The sequence below is a fragment of the Pan paniscus genome, chromosome 5 (genome assembly GCF_029289425.2).
Source record: "Pan paniscus chromosome 5, NHGRI_mPanPan1-v2.0_pri, whole genome shotgun sequence".
NCBI classification, from domain to species: domain Eukaryota; kingdom Metazoa; phylum Chordata; class Mammalia; order Primates; family Hominidae; genus Pan; species Pan paniscus.
Window position 1 is genome coordinate 155,404,477 of NC_073254.2, and position 27,463 is coordinate 155,431,939.

General features: G+C 34.0%; 1 protein-coding gene across 15 annotated transcripts in view; it reads right to left on the minus strand.

Moving 5' to 3' along the window:
- Window positions 1-27,463, minus strand: part of AHI1 (Abelson helper integration site 1) — a 222,774-nt gene that overhangs the window by 143,169 nt on the left and 52,142 nt on the right. For all 15 annotated transcript variants that reach the window (XR_008625786.2, XR_004672188.3, XM_034962898.3 and 12 more), the window contains 9 exons: window positions 25,402-25,587; window positions 24,116-24,268; window positions 19,697-19,829; window positions 15,497-15,620; window positions 10,150-10,379; window positions 8,258-8,364; window positions 6,935-7,053; window positions 5,678-5,808; window positions 4,217-4,357 (listed from right to left, as the gene is read on the minus strand). Coding sequence is in view for 13 of the 15 variants with exons in the window: in XM_034962898.3 (XP_034818789.3) it covers window positions 4,217-4,357; window positions 5,678-5,808; window positions 6,935-7,053; window positions 8,258-8,364; window positions 10,150-10,379; window positions 15,497-15,620; window positions 19,697-19,829; window positions 24,116-24,268; window positions 25,402-25,587 (1,324 nt within the window). In the remaining 2 variants the exon portion in view is untranslated. The remainder of the gene's footprint in view (window positions 1-4,216; window positions 4,358-5,677; window positions 5,809-6,934; window positions 7,054-8,257; window positions 8,365-10,149; window positions 10,380-15,496; window positions 15,621-19,696; window positions 19,830-24,115; window positions 24,269-25,401; window positions 25,588-27,463) is intronic.

Sequence of the window (27,463 nt, forward strand, 5' to 3'; positions counted from 1 at the left end):
CAAAGACTAAATAAGTGCCTAAGACAGATAGCTTAATGCATTGAGAACATGGACTCTGGAGTCAGCTTAGACAAAATGGTGGCTTTACACCAACTGTGTTACTTTAGGAAAATTATTGTTTTCTCTGTGCCTCCGTTTCATCATCTGCAAAATGAGGATAATAATGGGACCTACAATGAAGAGTTTTAGAAGGATGGTATGAGATAATATATGTAAAATGCTCATAAGATTGGTAGACACAGTAAATGCTTGATAAATGTTAGCTACTACTACCACTGTTATTAGCCCCAAATTTACTGATGATGCCTCTCAGCATATATTTTTATAAAATTTAAGGAAAAAATGCTATTCTATAGGATTTGTAATTGTTAATGCCAACATTTATTCATTTATTGCATATTAGTAACATGCCAGGTACTATGTTAGACATATGGCGTTCTAAATATCACACGCTTCTAGGCAATGAGCAAGTTAAATAACAAATTTTATAGGAAACTAAAGGTACATGTTGCCCTGAACTCTGGTAAAGTGTGCCACAATATAAAAAATAAGTTTGTCAACAATGACAACGTAGGCTATCATTAATTAATATGAATTGTGTTAATAAAATCATGTCAGTAGTAGAAACTGCTTTTTGGTTTAAATTTCTTTTAGAGATGTAATCAACTACTTAGGAAGTACAAAGGACTAGAAAAAAGAATGGTAATCTGAGTCTGATTCCTGTGTTTCATAACACAGCTCAACTTGACACACAATAGGTGCTTAATAAAGATTTGTCTGGTCTAAGATACTACGACTATGTCTCCTCTGAACCAGAGTTGATACTCTGTTATTAACTCTGGTTAATATACTCTGGTTAATAAACTCAGTATTAACTCTGGTTCAGAGGAGACATTGCCACCTAGCGAAAAATCAGCCTCATTACCTAGAACTATCAAACAATGCTGAGAACTTCTCAAATCAGACTTGACTCCACTGACTTGACTCCACTGAAAACACTACATGCATATTTATTATGTGTCAGTATTCAGGGTAGGTACTAGTAGGAAAAAGATGAACAAGCTTCCATCTTTGCTTCTTACAAAGTATAGAAAATACAAGGAAACCACATACTCCACAGAGAAACATAGAAAAAACTGTACTGTAGAAAAAACAAGGTTTGATTATTAGACATTTAGAAACTAGTATTTCAAGAAATTTGCTGAAAAGGAAATTTAGTGTAGCAAATAAGAGCATGGACTCCAGGAGCAAACTGCATTGATTTAAAGCCATGGCTCCTGTAAAGCGAGGATAACAGCCCCTATGTCATAAGATTATTGCAGAAACTTAAATATATGTAAGGTAAAATGCTTAAAACAGAACCAGGAACAAAGAAAATGCTATGTAAGTATTTACTAAAATTATTATTAAATTTAGAACAATATCCTAGAGACTGAGGTGAATATTGATTAATAATAACACATTAACTGAAGTCTAGCTTCATAAATTTAATTCAGTAGAAGCCGTTTCTCTGACTAGTACTCTGTTATTATGGGAATCCTAAAAGTACATTATTTGTGGTACTCTGTGACTAAATTTTGTATTACTGGATGATTAACCCTTTCAACATCAGGCAAATAAAACTGCCTTCTGAAAGTAAAAATCGTATTTCTTACCAAAAAAAGCAAAAAGTCAGTAGAATGAAAGACCCAAAAGACCACAACCTGAACATATGTTTACCAGGGAAAGATGCTTGCTAACTCTTCACAGATTTTGCTAGAACTGAAAGATGGATGATACATTTAGATACCACTGTGGTCTCATTCACAACTTGTTTAGCTTATAAAAAAAAATAAGCTTGCTCCATTTTCCTGGAAAATTATCTGATAATTTTTTTTAAACACCACTTAAAAATCCCTTAAGTCTTTTGTGTTTTTTGAATTTTATACTATTAAAATATTTATGTAAAGCCATATGTAAACTTTATTTTCAAACTAAAAATTATGAGCAAAATATTCCTGTATTAAAAAATAAAACATAAGACAAAACTCTAATAGGTTGGTAATAAATATTATACTTTTCTTATGGATCTATACCATTCACAAGAACTCTGCTCAATCTTAGATGGCTTAAGATTACTTAACTTCTTCCTAAGCTTCCTCTTTTTAAAAATAGCAACGAGTTGGGAAAATGTGTTGAAACATTTTTTAGTTTTAATTTGTTTGTAAAGGTGTGTTTGCATATCAAAAATTGTGTTTGTGATATATTGCACAAATAATTTAAATTTAATGCGTCTACTATTTGAATATTTAGATTTCTAAAATGCTCATGGAAATCCTTCCTCTTGCACATTAAGATAGTGTGGAAATAACATTGTTTTTAATTTTATGCATTTATATTCTAATAAATTGACCTGGAAAGAAACATACTTTAATAAATAAAAGACTGACCAACAGAGTAAAAGAGAGGAGAAAAAACTCTTCAACTGCTTTCCATATAGAGATGCTTATCAGCATATTAAAACAGAAATTCTTACATATAGTCAAGCGTATATTGGTTGGATGGGCATAACAACCCATTTTATCTTTTGTTTCAATATTGTGCTTATCAATTTACCTAGTACTTTCACAGTCATGGTCTCATAGTATCTTCACAAATACCTCTCTTAGGTAGGACAGGTATTAGTACTGTAGTACCTTTTCATAGATAAGAAAATGGAGCTTCAGGAAGGCAAGAAGCTTGTGCAAGGTCACTAGAGTAACAGAATGGAGCCTAAACCCCATTTTTTTAGACTCCTAAAATGCTTAGCTCTTTCTCCTACTAGGCCTCCAGAATGGACTTCTTTGCTTACTGCCTAAAAACCAAACTGGCAAACCTAACTATCCTGGGCTACTCTGATGATAAAATCCTGTCAGTGACAAAAAATAAATTACTTTAAGAAAAGATAGAGTGGAACTTTAATGTGTATGTGTAGTGAAAATTTCAAAGGCATAAAAAGCAAATTAGAAATTGAATGAAGACTACTGTAAAACCTCTTAAGAGTCTGAGGAAATAACTGTGCTGCCTATTTCCTGTATAACAGCTCCAAATATAAAGTACTTTGGTATAACTCTTCATTTATGTGAAGATTTAGAGTGGGTACAAAGAGAGAACTGTTTCAGGATACATGGTGAAACTAGACACCAGATTTGGACATTGAATGATTTGAGGAATCCATCTATTTTTTCCTATAATCAGGCAGTGTTTATCTTTGCTAATATCTGCTTGTAATAGTAAATGGTACTGTGTTGCTTGGCAATTCTACCATTACTAATAGTGTTCTATAAATCTGAGTATGTGTTGCAGAAATGATTTCTTCTCTATAAAATTCTTTAAAATAAGATTAAATTTTGATTTTACACATTATTTTCTAGCATAATTCACCCTGGAAGGCATAATATAATCCACACTGTGATCAAGAACTTCAGATTTCTAACTTAATTGCCTAATTACTTAGTATTTATCACAACCATTAATCAATTCAATCTATATTAACTTAATACACTTAACTTTCCATAAGCAAATCAAAGAAACTAACAAAGACTTTTCATTTTTGTACAAGAATATATGAAGAAAACAGAAATGCAATTTTGAGAATGACAGCACTAATAGTATAATATAGAAGAGTGGAATCATAATTTCAGGATAGAAATTAAAGAAATATATGAAAACCAGCATATATCCAAAGAATTCTTAGAATACCATACTGTCCCTGAAAAATAATGTATCCAAACTTTTTATTTCCTTATTATTTCTCAGAATGATAGAATAGTGTAATTGCGGACACGAAAGACATTAGATTTCTAATTCCAGGTGATGTTTTCACTGACGTGACTTTCCCCCTACTTTTTATGTTAAGAAACTCTCAAAACTACAATTTATTAAAACTATGTGCTTTAGTAACAACACAGGATAAAATATTAACTCAATAGTCAACTGAAAACATTAAAGATCTGTATTCCCTAAGTTTTATTTACCTTTTAAATTTAGTTAACATATTCCAAATAATTTTTAGGTGAATTCTATTTACTTAAATTGATTTACGAAGAAACTTATGGCTAGCTTTCTGTGATTCCAACATAAGGGCACAATTGTTATGTGTACTTTTGTCAACATTTAAATTCCAGACAGATTCCTGGTTTAGTCTAAATGTAAAGTTTACTCTAAAAATTCTTTACTTATCAAGTGGTAGACTTACCATGGAAATCGTAAATATACAGAAGAATTGGCTCATTTTGCCCAAATGCACAGAATGCAACCATATTTTCAAATGGATGATAAGAAATGTCTCGAATGGGTGACTTGAATGGCAAGTCAGAATACATGGCTACTTGTTCTCCTAAATAAAAAGAGAGATTCAAAAATGTATATCAGAGCACATCTGTATCGATAAATCTTCTTACAAGATTACTCTGCCATTTATTAGAAAATATTTATAGATGCTCACATTATTTATGTGAAAACCTCAAATATTTAAAAATGTTTGAGTAACAATGTATTAAATTATCTTTATTTTACATTCCACTGACCCTCCTCCTTCTACTTTCTACCTCTTCAATGAGGTTTTCAAGGCACATAATAAAGACAAAGGGCACAGACGGAAGTAGAGAGGTATATGACTCTAAGATTGGAGACTGGACAGAGCTAAGCAAACTCCAAATGACAGAGAACTCTGGGTAGAACTACAGGAGAAATTACAGGACTCTAAAACTAAAGAAACTCTAGTTGGGTGAGCTTTGGTGAAGGATTAACTTTTCCATTTTTTTTTTCCCCAGATGCTGTTTGAGGTACCCATTTGCTTAAAAGATACCTATGACTATGGCCTAAAAGATGTCTAAAGCAGAGATCTGTGGAATCCAGGAAAATCAGTCAGGAGTCAAAAAGCAAAGAATCTAGATTCATTTATTGAAGGTGAGACCTGTTGTTACTGAATTGATGCTAAAGCATCAAAACACGGTACAGGAAACAAACAATCAAACAAAAACCTAAGTTACCTGACTAGTCAAAATGCCTAACAGAAAGAATAAAAAAAAAAAAAAAGGAAAAAATCAAATACTGTTCATTAAAGAAATTTTAAAGTTAGTTTTATGAAATTCTCTCAATTTCTTATTAAAAACATTCATGTAGCTTTAGCTTTTCTTTTGAAAAGCAAAGGTGAGGCACAAGTGAGCTTCCCAATGTAATTGTTTATTGGAAAAAAACTGAATTGCAGTAATTCAGGCAACTTGCTATTTAAGTTTCAGACATCAAAACTTTCACAGGTATGTTTCTGTTACTAATGAAAATATAGATGTTTAACAATTTGTCTACCTAATCATATTCCAAATTCAGCTTGTAACATTTTGTACTTTGTGTTAGTCTCCATTAAACGCTTTTCTAAGATCAGCAATGTCTCATTATAGGCCATGAAAGAACAAACCTTGAATTATAATGTGAAATTCTAAATCCATAAAGATATTAAAGCAATAGAGAACAAAATTTAATACAAGTTTAGACTGTAGCTGAGTTCCCTTAAAGGCTTTCTAATCTTAAAAAACATAATTGAAAACCTGAAATCAGAATTTCCTTGAAAATTATTCCATAAAATGGTAGAATTTTCACACTTCTTCAAACCCCTGTACCTCCCCCAAATGATTTTTAAAGTTCAATAAATATTCACCTGTTTCTGGGTTCCAAACATACACTATACCATCCTCACTTCCAGCAAACAGAAAAGTCCCACATGGAGTCAAAGTACTATGAATCTTCTCCCGATAATTTGCTGCTCCTACAAACTTCCTTGCTACTAATCTACAAGCAAAAAAGATTTTACAAATGTAACTGTCTTAATCACGTAAATGACTGGTGGTATAAAATCTTTTCTCTTAAATACTTAATTTCCATTCAACAAACATTTTTTGAGAATCTGTCATATGGGAGACATTCTATAATACAATGGATCCAGAATAAAGGAGAGCTAGTCCCAAGAGCCCAGGGAGTTTATAATTTAGCAAGAGAGGAGAAACATGTCAACGTAAAATAGAAGGTGGATGTAGAACGTACTGCAAAAGAAAAACAGAAGAGTTCTTTTCAAACTTGGACAAGAGAAATTAATTCTAGCTATAGAGCAAGAGAGACTACTTTATGGAAGTAGCATTTGAGCTGGTTACTAAACTAATGGATAGAATTTTTATACTCATATATTCTTCTACCTGATGAATTTTTAAAATAATACAAGGAATATTTGATCTCTGAAAAGAAATTAGATAAAACATATTATTAAACCATCTGCTAAATATGGTACATAGCCTTCCATATTTTTTCACTCACGAAAAAATAGTAAGCACCATTTCAGCATACACTTTGTGCCAGGTAGGTATTATTATCATCTCTAACATCAAACAAAAGTGCACTAGAAGTCCATGTTGATTTTCCCAGAACACTGCTTCCACCTTTTTCAGGAAGGATATTTCCCTACATTTGCCATTATTTGGAAATAAACAAAAAAACAAGGACATATAAATCAAAAGCCCTCTCCTGTAGTTATATCATATTATACTAATGCTGTAACAGTATCATAGTGATAATATCAGTATCAATCAATATCATTGTTGAAGTTAGAAGTTTCTTTTTTTTAATTGTGAAAATAAAAGCAACTAACTACATTTCAGCCTCAGAACTACTCACATTTTGGGCTGGATAATTGTTTTAGGGGGGCTGTCCTATGGGCTGTAGGATGCTTAGCAATATTTTTTATCTCGACTCATTAGATACTAGAAGCAACATAAAAAAAAAAAATCTCCAGATACTGCCAGATGTTCCTTGGTGAGTGTGGGGACACTGCTTAGTTGAAAACCACTACCGAATTTTATAAATATAATTTAATTCATTACTTACTCTGTGAGTACTTATCCTGTCAACACTGAAATATACTTACATCCGGAGATCCATAATTCTCAAAGTACTGTCTTTGGTATGGATTAACAAACGTTTTCCATTGGGATGAATCTCCAAATAACTTATTGGAATTCCCTTAAACTCAGTTTCTTTAATTTCCTAAAATGATTAAAAAAAAAATACTACTACTGAAAAGTTTGTCTAATGTTAAACTTTTTTGGGGGTACAAAATTAATCTTAAAATATCATTTCCAATTCCACTGTATAGGATGCTTCAAAATTGTTAGCAAAAGGATTCTGAGTAACTTCAGTTTAGGGCTGAAAATAAAGCTGATGAATTGTATTTTTGTGTTGTTATGCAATGTGCAAATGCACATTTAATTAGTATGTGTTTTTGTAGTATGTTCACTTTCCCAAAATTTGGTCAGTCCCAAACAAGAAGCACTTCCAACAAACACATCTTGTAACATTAAATTTTTTGTTTAAAATCATATAAGAAGCTTCCAATTTTTATAAATTCAAAACCACATGTTGAATTAATTTTCAAGTTTCTATTCTTATTTAGATAAGAATTTCTAACAACAGAATGAACTGCTTTTTCAACAGATCTGATAGACTCAACAGATTTAACTAAAATTCATGGAAATTATTTTTCACTTAGGGTGTCTTTTTTCAACTACTATCATAATTATGAAAAATTGAAGAAAAAGGTATAATATGTTAGGCAGAAACTGAATCAATTTATATAGAACAAATTCAAGTTTAATGATTCATTTGTATTTTTAAATAAAAAGTAAAAAATGTACACTAACAAAATTGCTTAACATACAAGCTGTCTTAAAAACACTCCAGCCCCCAAATGAAAGAACTTATTCATTTGTTTCTATTCAGCAAATTTCAAATGAAACAATTATTGTGATTAAATGACAGATCTTCATAATAACTGCATAACTCTGAAAGACACCAGTGTTGATAAAATACTGAGAACACTGTTTTTAGAGATATAATTGGACCAAGGAAAAAGGATATAATAGGAAATATAAATTATTACTTATCGATGGTAATATAACATACATGTCATTTTAGCATAAATGTCACCCAATGGATTACTGAATGCCACAGTGCAAATGGGGTATAAAAAAGTGAAATTAACACCTGGCCAAAATTTTAAATCTTCACTAAGTCGTTATATCATCAGTCAGCCATCAGGAGGGTGTGCTAATTAATTATTGATAACTAAGAAAAACTGTTAATTTTTTGAAATGAGAGAACAGAATGTCCTGACGTCCTATCTTAAAGTCATGTGATTGGATTTTTCCAACTTCTTTAATTAAATCCCAAAATACAAAATATGATTTTATACCTTATTTATAGTCCAGTGGCGCACCGAATGTTCCAAATCATTAACCTTGACATAGGTATTCCAAACAACAATCACCCCTGTACAGTCTCCTGAATACATATGATGACCTATTTAAAAAAATAAGATCACTCACTTATGAATGTCACACAGAGTTAGAAACAAATAATAGGAAATCGGGGGAAACCATACCCCAGTAAAACAGTCAAAGAATTGAAGGGCTATTAAAAGGTATTTCAGTTTAAAAAAGCCAAAAATCAAAATGCAACTCACAAACAAACCCCAATTATCTTTAAATGAATTCTTTACTCTTTTAAATTATTTTTGATGACTTCCTTCCCTTTTTCACTTACCTGAATTTAACTATAAAAAGAAATGAGCCTCTCAGTACATGTGTATATGGCTTATATTCCAAAGCCAAATAATTTGAACCATCCGACATGTAACATTATTTCTCATCTTTATTAACCTATAAATCTGTTTTGGATTCCTAGAAAAATACCTATATTCTAATATGCAGTGTCAGTATAATACCCGAGACTCAACAGAAACTCATTAAATGATCAAGAAATGAATAAAATAATAAATAACAGGTATTCCAGTTTAACATCAATTCTTTGGAGTCAAATAATCTTAAAATTGACAGACCTCAGAGACCATTAAGTTCAACTTCATACCCACTCAGGAATATCTCAAACACCACCACTAACAGATGGCTGTTCAGCAACTGTGAATTCAGTATTTTATAAAACAGCTATTCAACTGGTGAACTGCTTCCTGTATTAAAATATTCTTTCTAATTCTGAACAAAGAAAATCTATCTTCTACAGCTTTGGCCCACCTCTACTCACTGGAGTAACATGGACCAATTTCCTTTTTTTTTTTGCACATTTGGATATCTTATGGCCAAATAGTTGAAGAAAGTCTTTATGTCTCTTTTATAATCTCAACTACTGCTATTATGACAGAGTTAGTTTTCAGATACCTTTCTATCCTGAGTCTTTCCTGAATATGTTCCAAATTTATTAACATCCCTACAGCTGAACTGAGTAAATCAGCAGTATTATCCTTTTGATCTGGATCCCATACCAATTAATTATAGCGCTAGCCTACATGCCTAGTCTCTGAAATTATGTAAAAAGTGACTATTTAATAGATACAATAAATTTCTTCATTCTTACAGATAATAAAATGATTTAGGTTTTACATCTTTAAAACATACTACATTATTCTTTTTTTTGAGATGGAGTCTCGCTCTCTCGCCCAGGCTGGAGTGCAGTGGCGCGATCTCAGCTTACTGCAACCTCTACCTCCAGGGTTCAAGCGATTCTCCTGTCCCAGTCTCCCAAGTAGCTGGGACTACAGGTGCATGCCACCACACCCGGCTAATTTTTTGTATTTTTAGTAGAGATGGTGTTTCACCGTGTTAGCCAGGATGGTCTTGATCTCCTGACCTTGTGATCAACCCCTCAGCCTCCCAAAGTGCTGGGATTATAGACACGAGCCACCGCGCCCGGCCACCATATTATTCTTATATCAAGATAAAACTTTAAATAATTGCAAATTTCCCTTCCATATGTTTGCAAATTTTAAGGTTCTTGAAAAAAAAGTAAGAATGATAATCACCAGTTCAAAGAAATATATTTATGCAATTTGGCACATGACTGGTTGTTATAGCAAAGATTAATTGAATCTAAATGTTTAAGAATTTAAAAACTTAAAAATTACAAACAGAAGTCCCTCAGTGTCAAATCTATCATATGACCTGCAAAATAAGCATAAACCTAAATATGCGCAATCATCAGTACATAACCCTCTCAAGCCTAAATAACTATTATTCTGGTAAAAAAAAAATTCTTCACATAGCTGGTCTTCATTCATAGTCTCTGACATACCTTCAGTATCAAAACAAAGTGAGTTGATAAAACTTTTGTGAACGTCAAACTGTCGGACCAATATGGCAGAATCTTCTCTAATCTCAACTTTCCATATCCGTATCATGGAATCATAGCATCCTGTAACTACTAGCTCTCTTACAGCTGGATGGAATTTAGCCGTGTAAACAAAAGAAGGATGAGGTAAAACTTTGAAAGCATTTGTATTGTTTATTTCATTTTTCCATATCCTGGAAAAGGATAAGAAGTTACATATTGCTTCTGAAAAGCAGAAGTTTCTCTTAACAGTTTTTCTAAGAACCAACATAGCCAATGAACCTTAAGCAAGCAAGTGACAATGACCAATGGTAAACCAAGTTTTAAAACAATGAAAAATATAATGACGATCTCATATTTGATGACTGGAATTTTCACATGTGACAAAGTTATTTGTTATAGTTATTATCCAGCATATTATATCCACTAATTGTAATCTATACTATAAAATTAATAACTTTTTAAAACCTACCTATTTTGCTATTGGTTAAACACACATTGAACAGTTGGTAAAATATTGCATTTAGTACAATATACATAAAAAATATATAGGGAGAAACTTTAATGATTTCCCATTTAGGTTGTGTATACCACTTTTACAAAGTGTTTATTAATGGGGGTTTAGAGAATAGAGTAGTCTATTAACTTTTATATTTGTAATTTCAAAGCCTAGATAGTAAAAATGAAGATCTCAAAGATTTAAGAGATGCTAAAATTATTATATTTTGAATTCTCAAGTAAAATAAGATTAAAATAATTATGACATTTTGATAGAAAAGACTATCCTACATTAAGCACGTTCTTTTTGTTTAACACTCATTATCCTGTCCTCTAAATAATGGCTAACTAAAAAAAATTCAGATTATTATCACTGCTACAGTCTTGACAAATGAGTAAACCCTTAAGGGTTAACCTCTTAGATACTCTGCATTTCTAACAATGTATAAAACTAGGTGAAATCTACCAATATACAGGTGCTATATAAGTGTGAAGCATTGGATTTTTAAATATATTTTGTTAAATTATCAAAATTAGAATAACATATTAATTTTAAATATGGGATTTGTATTCATCCTTTTAATTACTGCTTGAAAACTAAAGCAAATTGAGTCTGTTACAAGATTACTGATAAGAGAAAAAAAAACAGTTTCTATTCAAGAAAAATATTCTATGAGTTTCCTCAGCAGCTGCTTACAATATAGGATATGATCTTCAATTACTAAGAATCCAAACTAATAATAGAGGAAGTGAAAGAACATGTTTTCGAGTAAAAATAAAGCCCATGAATGAATCAATTGCACAAGCATTTTTACCACAGTGTATTTTCAATAAGCATATTTATATGAAATATGATGCCTATTAAAAGAAAAAACCACTAATTTTGGGAAAATATTAAAAAGATAAAAGATGAAAAACTCAGTTGTTCAGTAATAAATCTTAGTAGCATTATTTAAAATACTATATAACAGGCAGAAATGAAGCAAATACATCTTCAAAACAGCTCAATATAATTAAAACAGACATAATATTAAAAAAATAAAAGTAAAGCTTTTTGTGTAAAAACTGAACTGGAATCAATGATGGTTTCTGTTACCCAGGCCATGGTAGAATCTGAGATTAAAAGAAATATATAAATGGGTTTGGGGAAAAAAAATCAGACTAGATCATAGAGAACAAAGAAACACAAATTTGTAAAGACTGAATGAACACACACAAAAATTACTAGATTTGGGAAAGAAAAAACATAAAGTTAAGCCGTATGTTTGAGAAAAGGGAATAGTGGGCACATATAGGCCTGTGTGGGAGCCATTACATATGGAAAAGCCTCTCTGACTGTATTAGAAGTTGTTGATTTGAGAAAAACACAGATTATTCTAGGGATAACTAAAGAAGGGTATTTAGGATAAACTCATATGGCAGAAAGCTAATCAAGTGGGAAATACTTAGGAGACACTAACAATAATGTGTCAGAGATCCTCAGGAATAAAGAAGGAGAAGACATGGACAGAAATTCATACTTCTGCCACTTGTGAGCATTTGCAATTCTAATTCTCTTTCTTTGGACAACAGCTCCTTTATTACAAGTATTCCTTACCTCTTTCAAAACTCTCCTTGTCATTTTGATGCTAGCCACATGCTTCTCTTTTCACTCAGTTAATGCTTTCACAATACTATTTTAATGATGTAAAGAGTCCTAAATTAGTATCAGTTTAAAAGATAAATAAGGAAAAAATGTGTGCTTTAGTATAATATACTACATATTGTGTGCAGAAACCCAAGATAGCTTCAAGAAATAATAGAATTTGGGCTGGATTTTAAATAATAACTACAAACCTATGAGAGCTCACAAAAGGCACTTAATTTTTGTTGAATGAATAAGTTATTCAGGAAGGGTAGGAGAAGGTCATTTAAGTATAGGAAAAGTAGGTAAGTTTCAAAGGGCAGGAAGATGCCAAAGAAGATAAGATGCTAGGGTGTTTCAAAAGATTATGTGGGTAAAGCAAAGGGTACAAGGGAAGCGCATGAGAAGAGAATGTTGGGTCAATGAGGAACATGCCTGTTAGGCCATGCTAAGGAACTGGAAAATTTTTCAATGGGCAATGGGTAAAGTCTTTTAAAAAATTAAGGCATTATGAAAGATAGTTATGGAAAGATAATTTTAGCACAGCAGAGACAGAGGACTTAGAGACTGAACACTGAGGTCAATAGCAACAATTTAAGCAAAGAGTAATAGGGCTTGAATTAAAGCAAATGCAATAGAGAGGATGTGACAAAACTGTGAGCCTTTTAGGAGGGAGAATTGGCAGACGTTAGTGCTAGTTAGATGTGAAAGAAGTGATGGGAAAGAAAGAAGAGATGAATACTACTCTGAGTTTTCAGCTTGGGAGATGGTGGATAAGGATGCCATTAAAATATATGTAAGAGAATTAAAAGAGGAAAACAAAATTTAAGGAGGTGGGTAAGTTTGGTTTTGGATTTGAGGTGGCAATGGGCCATTCAAATGGAAACGTGTAATAGGAAGTCAAATTCATAAAAAGGTGTGCGCTAGAAGTCATTAGCATATCAGCAAGAGTCAAAGCTGGGAAAGGTAAGAGAAACTAGGATAAGCATATAAAACCAGGAGATGATCAACTAAAGGATCCTGGGGATAAAACATATAGACGATCGGCAGAGGAAAATAAATCAGAGAAAGACAATGGATAGAACTGGTCAGAGTAATAAAAAGAGAAGAGAAGAGGTTGTCAATGAAAACTATGAATTCAAAATATTTCAAGACTGGTCAATAATCAATTACTACAGTGAAGGCAAGCATAGCAGGAGTTAAACTGTCCAAATGGATTTAAAAATACCAAGAAACTGCCAACCTCTGAAGAAAGAAGTTTATGTAGCATGGTGGGAAAGAAAGCCAGAATAACTGGGCTGAAGTAAAGACAGTATGTGTAGAATACTCCTGATGGTGTAGAAAAAGAAAAATAATGGGCTAGTCTAGAAGGCAGGAAGAACTGAAAATGATGTTTTTAAGATAAGGCAATTTGAGCATATTTCTTTTTTCTTTTTGAGGCGGAGTCTCAATCTGTCACCCAGGCTGGAGTGCAATGGCGCAATCTCAGCTCACTGCAACCCCCACTTCCCAGTTCAAGTGATTCTCTTGCCTTAGCCTCTGAAGTAGCTGGGACTACAGATGCACACCACCACACCCGGCTTATTTTTGTATTTTTAGTAGAGACAGGGTTTCGCCATGTTGGCCAGGCTGATCTCGAACTCCTGACCTCCAGTGATCTGCCCACCTCGGCTTCCCAAAGTGCTGGGATTACAGGCATAAGCCACTGCGTCCGGCCCATTTGAGCATATTTCTAAGATGAGAGGACACAATCAATAGAGAGAAAGATATTAATCACACTAGTAGATGTAATACAAATTTTCAGGGACTGAGATTAAAAGTACAGGTCAAATAGCCTTTAAAAAGTCAGCCACGTGCCTCTTTGTTAAAAGAGATGGACAGAGATTAAAAATGGACATATCTATGGATATTAGGAGGGAAATCAGAGGGAAATATAAGAAGTTCATGTCTGACTAAATTTCATCTAAATTGAAGATAGTCATCTAATGAAGTGGGAAGACTGTGATTTACTGTAGAGAACGTTCATGGTAAGTTTGGATCTGCTGCCAGAGGAAAAAGAAAAGGAAGCTGAGTAAAGTAAAAGGATTCCTCAGCAGAGATGACAGCTTAGGTGACATTAAGACTTACAAATCCAAAGTCACCCCTCAGCAAAGTTACATATTTTTCTCTAGTATGGCCTGGCATTGGACAGAATGGCTGTGCTAAAAGAACAGATCAGATAGTTTCTTGAGGATATTGTCAAAAAGGAGTAATAGTAGGTTCCCAGCATGACCAAGAAGGAAGTCAATTGTTACTAATTCTCATCTTTTTCATTTAAATGAAAACTAACCAATAATGATAACATCTTGATTAGATATTTTATACAGAAAAGGAGGTTGGCAAGATCAGTATTAGAAGTGGTCTGAACACTATAAGTAACACGAAGTGTTAAGAGAGTAGAAGGCAGAAGTAAATGACAATGAATTCAGCATGGATCTCAACTGTTTACATGTCAGTTTCGTAGTGTGTGGAGAGAATAATGTCTTACCTAATAGCTGTAAGAATCAAATTAAGTGATGTATATAAAAGCACCTTGAAAACTAACAGTATTTTTAGAACACATTCAAGGTAGAACAAGCAACTAAAAAAAGTATAAATGAAACTTTTAAAGTTAGCTTTTAAAATGTTTTATTGTGATACTTATTAAATTGAAAAGGGATAAATTATTTTTAAGATTGACATTCTGAAAAATGTAAATGTTTAACCAATCTATAAAACTCTTAAAATATAAGGTACATATTTATTTCCTCTACTGTGATATACTGAGCACCACTGGATTCTACCCTCTGCAAATCCAGCAAACAGTGAAGACAGTATCCCTGCCACCAAGAGCTTATGCTCTAGGAAAAATCTCAGGTGTTTAATAACCCCTAACCCCATCTCAAAGCATTAATCAGTTTACATAATGATCATTTAAAGATGGTGAGGACTAGAAATATTATATACTACATAAATAAAAGACGTTTAAGAAAAATGTCTTTAAAAAGTGTTACTACAATTTATGGAATCAGTCTGCATGATGCATATTTATGACAGTCCCTTCTTGGGAAAATACGACTGGAGCATAAGAGTAGTTACATCAGTTTATATTCTCTTTGCTTTCCTTGACAGCAAACAGCATGCACATAAGTACTTCTCAAGGATACTAACCTGGCAGTGCCATCAGATGATGAAGTAAGGATGTAGTGATCATCTTTTGACCAGGAAAGATCATAAATGATATTGAGGTGGCCACACAATTCTCTCATGAAACGTCCAGAAGGAATTTCATATACTAATGAAAATATTTAGAAATTAGGTTTCCAGACAGAAGATCCTTAATCCAATAATATACAAATATATAATTTAATATTATTTAGACATAAGCAGTCTATAACAAAATTATAACCAAAGACATTTGCAGCATACAGAAAATTTCAAAATTTACTTAAGAATAGTTTTTCTTTTGCTTTACACAAAAATTCACATGCAAAATTTTCAGTTATAATTTTGCTACAATTATCAATTATTTTCATCTCTTTAAAGAAATCCCCTAAGAATCTTTAATAATAAATTTATATCAGTTGAATAATAACATTTACATTGCAATTCACTTATATTCTATAATTTGGGCTTCCATTATTATTTCACCTGAAAATCAACTAAATGCCAACCAAAAATTTAATTATTTGAAGTAATGAGAAATTTAAATTGTGCTATTGTCAAAAGTAAATTTTAATACTAAAATGAACAACAGGGATAGTAATCAGGGATAGTATGTGAATTAACAATGACTCAGTCAGACACACAAAGCACTGTGGTATTTTACTATATGTTTAAACATACAATGAAATCTAAGATAGTAACACGGAAAAACAAAGTTTCCAAGTCTCTGCTTCCATCTAGTGGTAAAAATCAATTGCCCTTTAAAATACTTAGCAGTTCAGAAATAACAGCAGTCCCCCCTTATGTGCAGTTTCACCTTCTGTGGTTTCAGTTACCCGCAGTCAACCATGGTCTGAAAATATCAAATGGAAAATTCCAGAAATAAATAATTCCTAAGTTTTAAAATGCACATCATTCTAAATAGTGTTATGAAATCTCATGCCATTTAGCTCCATGTCTCCACCATGTGAATTATCCTGTGTTCAATGTATCCATGCTATAGATGCTGTCTATCAGAAACTTAGTAGCTGTCTCAGTTATCAGACTGGTTGTCACCCAGTGCTTTTGTTCAAGTAACCCTTATTTTACTTAACGGTCACAAGGTGCAAGAGTAATAATGTTGGCAATGGGCATATGCCAAAGGGAAATGATAAAGTACTTCCTTTGACTGAAAAGGTGAAAGTTCTTGATTTAAAAAGGAAAGAAAAAAAAATCATATGTTGAGGTTGCTAGGATCTACAGTAAAAATCTTCTATCCATGAAATTGTGAAGAACGAAAAAGAGGTTTGTGCTAGGTTTGCTGTCACACCTCAAACGACAAAAGTAATGGCCTTTAGTGCATGGTAAGTGTTTTGTTAAGATGGAAAAGATATAAATCTGTGGGTGGAAAGCATGAGCATACATGTGTTTCTACTGATGGCAATCGGGTTCAGTACTACTTGAGGTTTCAGGCTTCCACTGAGGGTCTTAGAACATATACCCTATGGAAAAAGAGGGACTACTGTACTTGTGGAATAGCAAAGTAAGAATCTTAGAAAAAATCCCCTCCCCACAGAAGCAACAAGAACACTGGCAAAAACTGTCAAAAATCAACATTCTCAGAACTCTGAAAATTAAGCAAAGCTTACAAAAATTTGAAGAGTATTTAAGAAAAATGGCTGAATTTGGTAAGAACATTGAGCTTTACGGTGTTTTAACTTGCTATGTTCTCATTCCTGCCTCAAACTTTAAAGGAGCCTTAAAAACCAATAAAAATCAAGAGACTGGTTGGGGCAGAACAGGTCTGATGCTCCCTAAAAGCCCCATCCCCAAAGACTTCTCACTATTTGACAGTCTGGCCCTCCAGGAAAGATCCACTGTCAGGGCCTGCCTTTATTTGACCTGGCTCACAGCATGCTCTGGGAGGACAGCCCTAACCCTAAGGTGCATGTCAAAACAACCCGTGGCATCATTTAATATCACAGCTGCAAGTGAGGCTAAGAAGAGGCTCACCAAAGAACTTGAAATAAAAACAAAAAACAAAATGAAACAGAACAAAACAAAAAACCGGGCATGAGATGTCCATAGGGGACACTGATAAACTCCAAAATATTCCTGGGTATCTAGAAGGATTCCCATCCATGTATGTGAAGGGAATATGCACAACCAAGAAAGACCTGACAGGCTTTACTTCTCACTCGGGCTGACGTGAGGAGGCTCAGGACAAACAGAAAGTAAAGCTAAGGCAGAGCTGTAGATTGTGTACCGAAGCATTGAAGGTATACTCCAACACACACAGAGTCTCTTGGCAAAGACCAGTAGACCTATCCACTCAAGTATTTAAAAATCTCTGTCTAACCACAACGGTGGTCTCTGTCTGACCACTAACTTAACCGAGCACAGACATCAATGGCAACACATGACAGACAGTAAAGACTACAGAATTAGTCCAAAATCACAAAGCTAACTGCAAAAATAATAAATCTTGGGTGGGTGTGAGGGGAGACAGGAGGGCATCTGATTTCCAGAGCTGCCACACTGCATTATTAAAACATCCAGTTTTCAATACAAAATTATGAGAAATGGAAAAAACAGGAAAGAGTGGCCCATACACAGGGGAAAAAAGTCATCCACATAGAAACTGAGGAAGCCCAGACGCTGCGCTTTCTCAACAAAGACTTTCAATCCACTATTATAAATATATTCAAAGATCTAAAGAAAACTATATCTAAAGAATTAAAGTGTGAAAAGGATTTCCCACCAAAAAAGAGAGTATCAATAAAGAAATAGATATGATTAAAAAAAAAGTCCAACTAGAAATTTTACAGTTGAAAAGTACAATAACTGAAATAAATAATTCACTAGAGGGGCTCAAAAGCAGATCTAAACTGAAAGAATTACTAAATTTGACAACAGGTCAACTGAGATTATCCACTCTGAAAAAAGCAGAAAAAGAATGAAGAAAAATAGAAAAGTTTCAGAGACTTGTGGGACACCACCAAGAGTACCAACACAGGCATAATGGGACTCCCGGAAGAAGAAAGAGAAAAGGGCCAAACAGAACATTTCAAGAAATAATGACTGAATACATCTCTAATTTGTGAAAAACACTGATCTGCATATTCAACAAGTTAAAGGAATTCCAAGTAGACACATCATAATCAAATAGTCAAAAACCAAAGACAAAGATTCCTCTTCCTCCTCTATTTTTGAGATTTAAGCAATATCTCAATCTACATAGCATTTTAAGCAAGTTTATTTAAGCATAAAGTAACATATTTATCACAGAAGCTTTTAAAACATAAAATCAGAATAAAATAATTCTTTCACTATCCAAAAGAAATAAATTACTATTAATAACTTAGGAGCATTTCCTAAGAACCTTTTTTCCCTCTACATATGGGTTTTTGGTGAATTTTTAAAATAGCATAGTGGTAATCAAACGACACAAGTGATTTTTTATTTTTCAAATTTCATGGGGAGCAATATTTACTTAATAAATGCCAATCAAGTCAATTATGAGTCCCTGATGAAAAAAAAGGGAATCAACCAAGTAATAGCAAACTGTGTTAAGCTGAGGAAAGTTCAATAAGATCTAGTGTTTAGGGCAGATGCCCACAAGGAGCTGGCTACTTCTGCAGAGGAAAGCTGGTTTTATTATTGAGTCAGAAGTAAAGGAGAGAGTATTTAATGCTTCTAAGTCTAGAACAGTATGATAATGCTCACTTTAGAATGTCTCTAAAGCAACAGAAATAATTGCTTGGCTTCTCTGCTGACTTCTCTATCATAATGAGAAGTTTTCATCTAGGTACTCTTGAGTCAATTATTGGTATTCCACTACACAGCAAATCTGGAGGCTTTTGTAACTCAAATCATCACTGCTATCAACTAGCCACATTGGACTAATGTTCCCCATGAGATTTATTAATCCTTGTTTCCAAATTTCTATATTTAAAATACAAAATGTTTACAAAAATCCTCCTGCATGTTTTAAAAATAAATTTACCATCTTTCATTTGATCAATCTCATTCTACTTCCAAACAGTTACTGTATAGAAAAGTGTAAAATTATTACAAAAGAACTTTCTTTGCTTGAAGAAATCCGTTTTCTTTAATTTAGTAGTACAGGGGATTACTCAAGTTAAGATTTCCATGAATTTAAAAAAAACTAAAGAATGTCCTCCACGTGGACTACAATCAGATTAAACAGGTAGGATTATTACTCACAAATAATTGGATATCCATCCCGGCTGGCACAAGCTGCTGCTAATATTCTTCCATTGTGGGAGAAATCAAGACAAAAACATCCTCGTTCTCCTGCATTTAGTGAGAAGAGGTGTTTGTTTGGGATACGGCAAGCCTAAAAAACATACATTTAAAAAATATAAATTAGCAAACATTAAAACGCAGAGGCTAGTTTTTAATTTCAATTACTGTAGTTCTTTTAAGTCCTTTTATGATGCAGAGAAAGAGAAAAACAAGTATGCAGAATGGTGAAAAACCATAGTAAATTACTTTGTAAAAAGAGAATCAGTGTCCATGAAATTTTTAAAGTGGATTTGTTCTTCATGTTTAAGTAGTACTTAATTCACCTAAATATGAATAGAAAAATTTCAATATCTGATACTCTAAAGCCATCACTGCCACACTGCTTCTATATAGCTACTAAAAGAATGTATGTCACAGCCTTATTCTATGACAGCACTAGTAAGTCACTTTTGTTAAAGTCACAAGCTTTTTTTAAGACCACAAGTACCTATGGGGCCTAGCTTAAGCCAGAATGTATGAATGCTTATTCTCTCTTTGCCTATCTTAAAATAATCACCCTTTGTGGCTGCCTTCCAAAATGTATTTTCAAAGTAATCAATCGGCCCTTATTGGTCTCTCATTCATTATTACAATTTCTTCAAAATTTTAACGTTTTCACCCTCTTCTACCAGATGAAGCCCAAATTTTCTGGGTATTAATGTCTACTGTAGAAAATACCAGTTACGTTTATTTATCCTAATTCTATCTCTTCCAACCTTCAGTGAGCCTTAGTTCTTCTGTTTCTTATAATTCAAAAAGTTGAAGTAAACATATACTGGGCTCTTACTATATGTCATGGAAGTTGTACTTTATTACAAATGTCTTTGAATATATTCATCACAGCCACCCTATGAGTAGCTATTACTAGCTAAGAGTAACCATTATTAGCTCTATATGGCTAACAGGGATTATTCAAAGGGTCAAGCCTAGCTTAATGGACCTACTCAAAGACTGTTACATCAAGGGCATGCTTTCTAGACAGGTACCAGGTTTTTCACAAATAGTACCAAGATCTAGCACTTCCTCTGGAGACAGCATTATGACCAGCTACTAGGAATGTGAAAAATTCAAAAGAATTTGTTAAGTGTCAATCATGTACCAGACTCCATGCTCCCCATCCTTTCTCTGCATTCTCCAGACTCCATGCTACCCATCTTTTCTCTGCATCCTCCAACCACATAATTAAGAAGAGGGAGAGGAGGGTAACAAGGGAACAAAAACTGAAAGAAATGTCAGGAGGCTTTATAACCACTTGCTGCTGCTCCTAGAGTAGGAAGTGTAATTAAGGAAAACTCTGTGCCCAATCACCTAGGCTGAAAATGAAAACATTGAACCCACTATCATGTTCTTTGTATTCTCAGGGTTTGACACTGTGCCCTATCCAGAACAGACACTCAATGAAAGTCTGATAACAACAATAAAGGTCCTCAAAAGCCTTGACTGTTTCTCCTCCTTTACTACCTTGTCAGTCACTAAATCATGCTGGTTCCTACTTTCTGTCTCTCGTATTCATTAGACCCTCATCACCTCACACATCAATGACTGCCATCTAATTCTGATGTTACTACTTCAAGATCTCCCCATGCCACTGCCTGCATTAATTCATCCTCAAATACAATTGTTATTTTTCTCACTCACCCAAAAACCTTCCATTATTCCTCATATCCCTCACAATCAAGTATTAGGCTACCATTTGAGACACTCCACAATGTGGGCCTCATCCAGTACACTACTTTATCTCCTCTTTTACAAACTCTAGTTTCCAACCAGCTAAGCTTTTGAGTGCGTAATGAATACAACAGGTCCTTTCCCACTTATTTGCAACTTTGCCTTCATACGAAATACCCATCCTTGTCCCTCCTTCACTCACCCCTACCTTGAGCATCCTAGTCTATCTCAAGCTCCACTGTTGAATGAGCCCTTCTTCCACCATTGTAGTTCAGTCTTCATATCTGCAATTCTCAAATGTTTTTAGTTTCGAGATGCTTTACATTCTTGAACATTTTTTTGGAGGCTATTTGGAGTTTTCATAAAAATAAAATAAAAATAACTTGCTAACTTTAAATGTCTAGCTGAATAAAATCTAGATTTTCGTAAGTGCCTCTGCTCTCTTGTGATTATCACGTTATTTAGCCTCTAGAAAATGCTAGTACATACTTGTAAGAGAATGAATCTGAATGAGACTAGTAACACCTTAGAATCATTATGAAAAGAAGTTGACTTCGAGAACCCCCTGAAAGGGACTCAGAACTCCCACAGGTCTCCAAACTACATTTTGAGAACTGCTGATCTGTACAATCATCTTTATACCTACATTTCCTCATTTCATCAAGACTTCTCTGAAGCATATCTGAAAATAAACAACACTGTAACTGCTTTCTTTTCCCACCTAACTTGGAAGTTCCCCAAGGGCATAATCTAAGTGTTATTCTCTCCATATTATGCTTAAAGTATTCTAACTCAAAGTGATTTTAAAATGTATCTGTAAAACCAGCCTCAAAAAGAAAGTCAAATGTGATGTAAAATATAGAAAATGAAGATGAATAAGTAAGAATAGTAAGCTCTTATTTCTACATTAGATGTTTGAATAAATTAAGATTTTGGATAAATTTCATCTGGTAGCAGCTCATATGCATAAAATAAACCACTCCATTCTTTATAAAAACAAGTAAAACATTGCAAAATTGTATCAGCAATGCTTCTTGCCACTGCATAAAATGCTAATCTAGTAAGAACACTTTAGTAAAAGCTTAAATTCTGCTCAGCTTGTGGCAGAAGTATATACATGTACATATCTCTATCAAAGTGTGATTCAGGAAGAAGCCAGGTGCTGTGAAGAATTTCATGAATCCATAAACATTAAGAGATATACATCTTACAGACATAAAATTTTTTTTTTTAATTTTTAATTCTTTTTTTTTAAAGAGATGGGATCTCATTCGGTCATCCAGGCTTGAGTGCAGTGGCACAATCATAGCTCACTGCAGCCTTGAATTCCTGGGTTCAATCAATCTTCCTTCCTCAGCCTCCCGAGTAGCTGGGACTACAGGTGCATGCCACCATGCCCACCTAATTAAAAAAATTTTTTTTAAAAGAATGGGTCTTGCTGGCCGGGCACGGTGGCTCACGCCTGTAATCCCAGTACTTTGGGAGGCCGAGGCAGGTGGATCACGAGGTCAGGAGATCGAGACCATCCTGGCAAACATGGTGAAACCCCATCTCTACTAAAAATACAAAAAATTAGCCGGGCATGGTGGCAGACGCCTGTAGTCCCAGCTACTCCGGAGGCTGAGGCAGGAGAATGGCATGAACCCGGGAGGCGGAGCTTGCAGTGAGCCGAGATTGCACCACTGCACTCTAGCCTGGGCGACAGAGCAAGTCTCCGTCTCAAAAAAAAACAAAAAGAGAATGGGTCTTGCTACATTGACCAGGCTAAAAATCTATGTTATCTGACTGCTGTTATAGGCTGAATTGTGTCCTCTCTTCTCCCACTCACACCCCCACCCCTTGTCACCCAAATGAATATGCTAAAGCTCTAACCCCTAACACCTCAGAATGTAACAGTATTTGGAGACACGGTCTTTAAAAAGGTAATTACATTAAAATGAAATAATTAGGGAAGGGTCCTAATCCAATAGGGGGAGAGACAACAGGGGCGTGCAGGCACAAAGATCATGTGAAGAGGCAGCAAGAGGGCAGCCAACTGTAAGCCAAGGAGAAGCCTCAGAAGAAATCAACCTAGTCAGCACCTTGATCTTTGCTGTGCACTGAATGCTATGTCCTCTCAAAAACTGTATGTTAAAGCTGTAATCCCCTATGTGATAGTATTTAGACGTGGGGGTCTTTGGGAGGTAATTTGGTCCTGAGTGAGAAGCTCATGAATCAGATTCGTGCCCTTATAAGAAAAGACGCGAGAAAGGTGATCCCTCTCTCCACCATGTGAGAATATAGCGAAGAGGAGGCGGGCTCCAAGTCAAAAAGTGGACCCTCACCAGGAACTAGGCTGGCTAGCATCTTGATCTTGGACTTCTCAGCCTCCAGAACTGTGAGAAATAAATGTCTGCTGTTTAAGCCACCCAGTCAGTGGTATTTTGTTACAGCAGCCCAAGCTAATACAATTGCCCAAGTGCCCAAAGAATGTAAGATAGTGCTTATATACACATGCTAGGCACTCTATTATTATTTGTCAAATTAATTAATGGAAAGGCAAAATTGTGGTTAAAAACAAGGATAAATAGCAAGCATTTTAAGTAGTAAGCTAGATATCCTAGGAGTTATTGGAGTTTTTAAGGTAATAAGTAAACATCTAAATAAATCCACTATTATCAAACACTTCACCTGCCCAGGGAGTCGTTTCCACTTTATTACTTCCTTTGACTCTTCTAATCCAGGTTCTGTGTCTACTGAGCTTGACTCATGGTGACGTTCACAATGCACTGGTTTACCTTTTTCCTCCTGAAGAGCCATCATAGAGCGGTAAGATGGCTTTATCTAAATATGCATTAAAATATGAAAATTTATATACCATGTTCACCTTTTTCTTTTTCTAGCATATAGTTTTTAAAATACTGAAACAAATAATATGAAAATATTTTCAAAATGTAATCCAGAAAAAAATTCTACTTTTATTTGTACATTATTCTAAATAAAATAAAAAAGCTGCTTAAAACTACAGTCCTGTAACCAAAAAGCCATAAAAATTTTGGAGGAAAAAATATGACCACAAAGGTCACATGAAATGATTTTAATAACTCTATCCTTTGTTTCTGCTTCTTCACCAATACTTATGAGTTATGCCATGGCTCTGATATACTATCATATCTCTGGCTTTAATATCACAAAACTAGTATCATAAAAATCTCAAGTTTTAAAAATCCTCATTTCTCAAATAATAGATTTAACTCCATCCAAACCAATGCAAATCAGCCCTGTGGTGACAGTACATATCAGCTACAGAACGTGCAAATGACCTGAAAAATTAATGTCGTAATTACAAGAAACTAGACAAAAGCAAAACTTTTTTATTTTAGGGCCAATTCTTTGCTAAGATTATTTATAATATTAATCTATGGAAAACAGCAGCAGTAGAAACATTACATACTGATTATTTGAATAATATTGTGAAAAATGTGCCCAGAAATCAGGAGTCTGCAAACTGCAGCCCACACACCAAATCTGGCCTACTACCTGTTTTTGTAAATAAACTTTTATTGGAACACATCACACCCATTTGTTCAGTTATGGCCTACATATGTCTATGTAGCTATTTTCACACTATAAAGGCAAAATTGACTGAAACTACAGGGCCAAAGCCTAAAATATTTACTATCTGGCCGTTTACAGAAACTATTTTTCAACTCCTGCTTTAAATCAACCTTTTATCTTTAATTTTTGAAAATCAAATTATAACAAAACATTTTTCCTAATACTAAAAGCCACATTTCACATTTAAAATTCATTTAAGCATCTTTTAAATATCAGCTATTACAGGCTTAATATATAACCCCAGAAATCTATTAAAATTATTATTAGAGGCCTTATCTTTTTAGAAATGAAAAACATGCTATGTCACCATTTAATTTCAACACTAGATGATATACACTTAATATGTACTATTAACTTACACAGTCTGGAACTTTCAGTCCTCTTACAGTTACATACAGTGTTGATGGGTAATGATTTCTTGGACATTTTGACCACCATTCAAATGCCTCAACAACATTTAATTGGGATCGAGGCTTAGTAGGTGGGTAATATAGCTGCAAGCGAAGTTTTGAGTTGATGTTTGCATTTCCATTGGCTCCCAGAAGCTTAAAATAAGAATTCATATAAAATGTTACCTTCATTGAAAATAAATATATCCAATAAAGCAATAGCATAAAGTCGGAAACATTTTTAAAAGATTAATATGGCATGCTGAAATTTCTTAGTTTTAAAAAGCAAAGAACATTAAATAGTTAGTTAAGCACAGTTCCAGATCATTTTTGACAAAAGGTAGCCCAAATGGCTTTTAAAATATTTTCCTGATAGCTCTCTTTTCACGTGTACAACAATTTCAGACTGTCGGTACAGCATTTACATTACTGTGCCAGATTTCACGCTGAACAAAGGAAGTGATCAATACACGTTTGAAATAATTATGATAAAGACTAAACTGTATATTTACACAAGACACAAATCTTCCATTTGTTTAATATCAGTATTTTTAATGGTTAAAATTTTATGTTTTAAATTTTTAAAAAGTTAAAATCATTTCAAGATAATTAAACTCATTCAAGCCATTCGTTACATTTTTTTCAGTATTTTAGTATATCTTCTTTCAAAGGTCTATTTTTAAAACCCTATTAAACAAAACTTATATTTAAGCTAACTAAATGGAGGTTTTTGTCTCTTTTTTTGGGCAGAATCTCGCTCTGTTATCCAGGCCGGAGTGCAGTGGCAAAATCTTGGCTCACTGCAATTTCCACCTCCTCTGGGTTCAAGTGATTCTTGTGCCTCAGCCTCCCGAGTAGCTAGGATTACAGGTGCATGCCACCACACCTGGTTGATTTTTGTGTTTTTAGTATAGTCAGAGGTTTTGCCATGTTGGTCAGGCTGGTCTTGAACTCCTGGCCTCAGGTGATCTGCCCACCTCGGCCTCCCAAAGTGTTGGGATTACAGGTGTGAGCCACCACGACTGGCCCTAAATGGAGATTTTTATGAGAAACATAAAAATCTTACCAACTCAGAATACGTTCTCTTTCATTAGACCATGACTCAAAATAGGAAATGAAACGTCTTTCTAACCTTTATGTCCTCTACAAATTAGGAGCAGAAAGATAGTTTGAACCCTTTGCAACAGTTCACACAAAACATGAAGTATCTTAAATTAGAAGAATAAGCACTGAGTGCCCGGAAGGTATTTAACAACTGTTACTTGTAGACTCATGTAACTTAATATCTTAAATTAGAAGAATAGGCACTGAGTGCAGGGAACACATTTAACAACTGTTACTTGTAGACTTACGTAACTTGGAAAGTAAAAATAAAAAAACAAAGAGGCAAGAAAGGCTCTAAGATAGTATTGTCCAAGAGAGCTTTCTATAATGATGGGAATACTCTAACCAATTTGTGCTAACCAATACGGAATCCACATGTGGCTACCCTGCACTTGAAGTATGGCTAGCACAAATGTGAAAGTAAATTTTTAATTATATTTAATTTGAATTCAAACAGCCATGTGACTTGTAGCTACCAAAACAGTGTAACTCTAAGTTTGTAAATCTGGGAGAGTGGACAGATGGTGGTAACACCAATTGAAGTGGCAGAGAGAGTAGCACGGATACTCAGTTTGGAGGAATCTGACATATCTATAAGTCATCCAAGCTGAAATATCCAGCAGGTGACTGAATTTACAAATCTGAAGCACAGGTGAGAAAAGTGGTTCCAAGAAAAGTGGGTTAAAGATGAAACCATGAGGAAGACTGATATTAAGGAGGTAGGTAGAAGACCATGAAGGAAACTAAAAGAATGGTATAAGAAAAATTAGGAGAGGATGGTGTCAAGAAAACCAAGGTAACAGAGTTTCAAGAGTGTGATATGTTAAATGCATAGATGTGACAAAATAACTAAAAAATGTTCAATATATTTAGCAAACAGAAATCACTAGTGATTTGGTTGAAGAAGCTTTAGTGGCAGAGGCAAAAT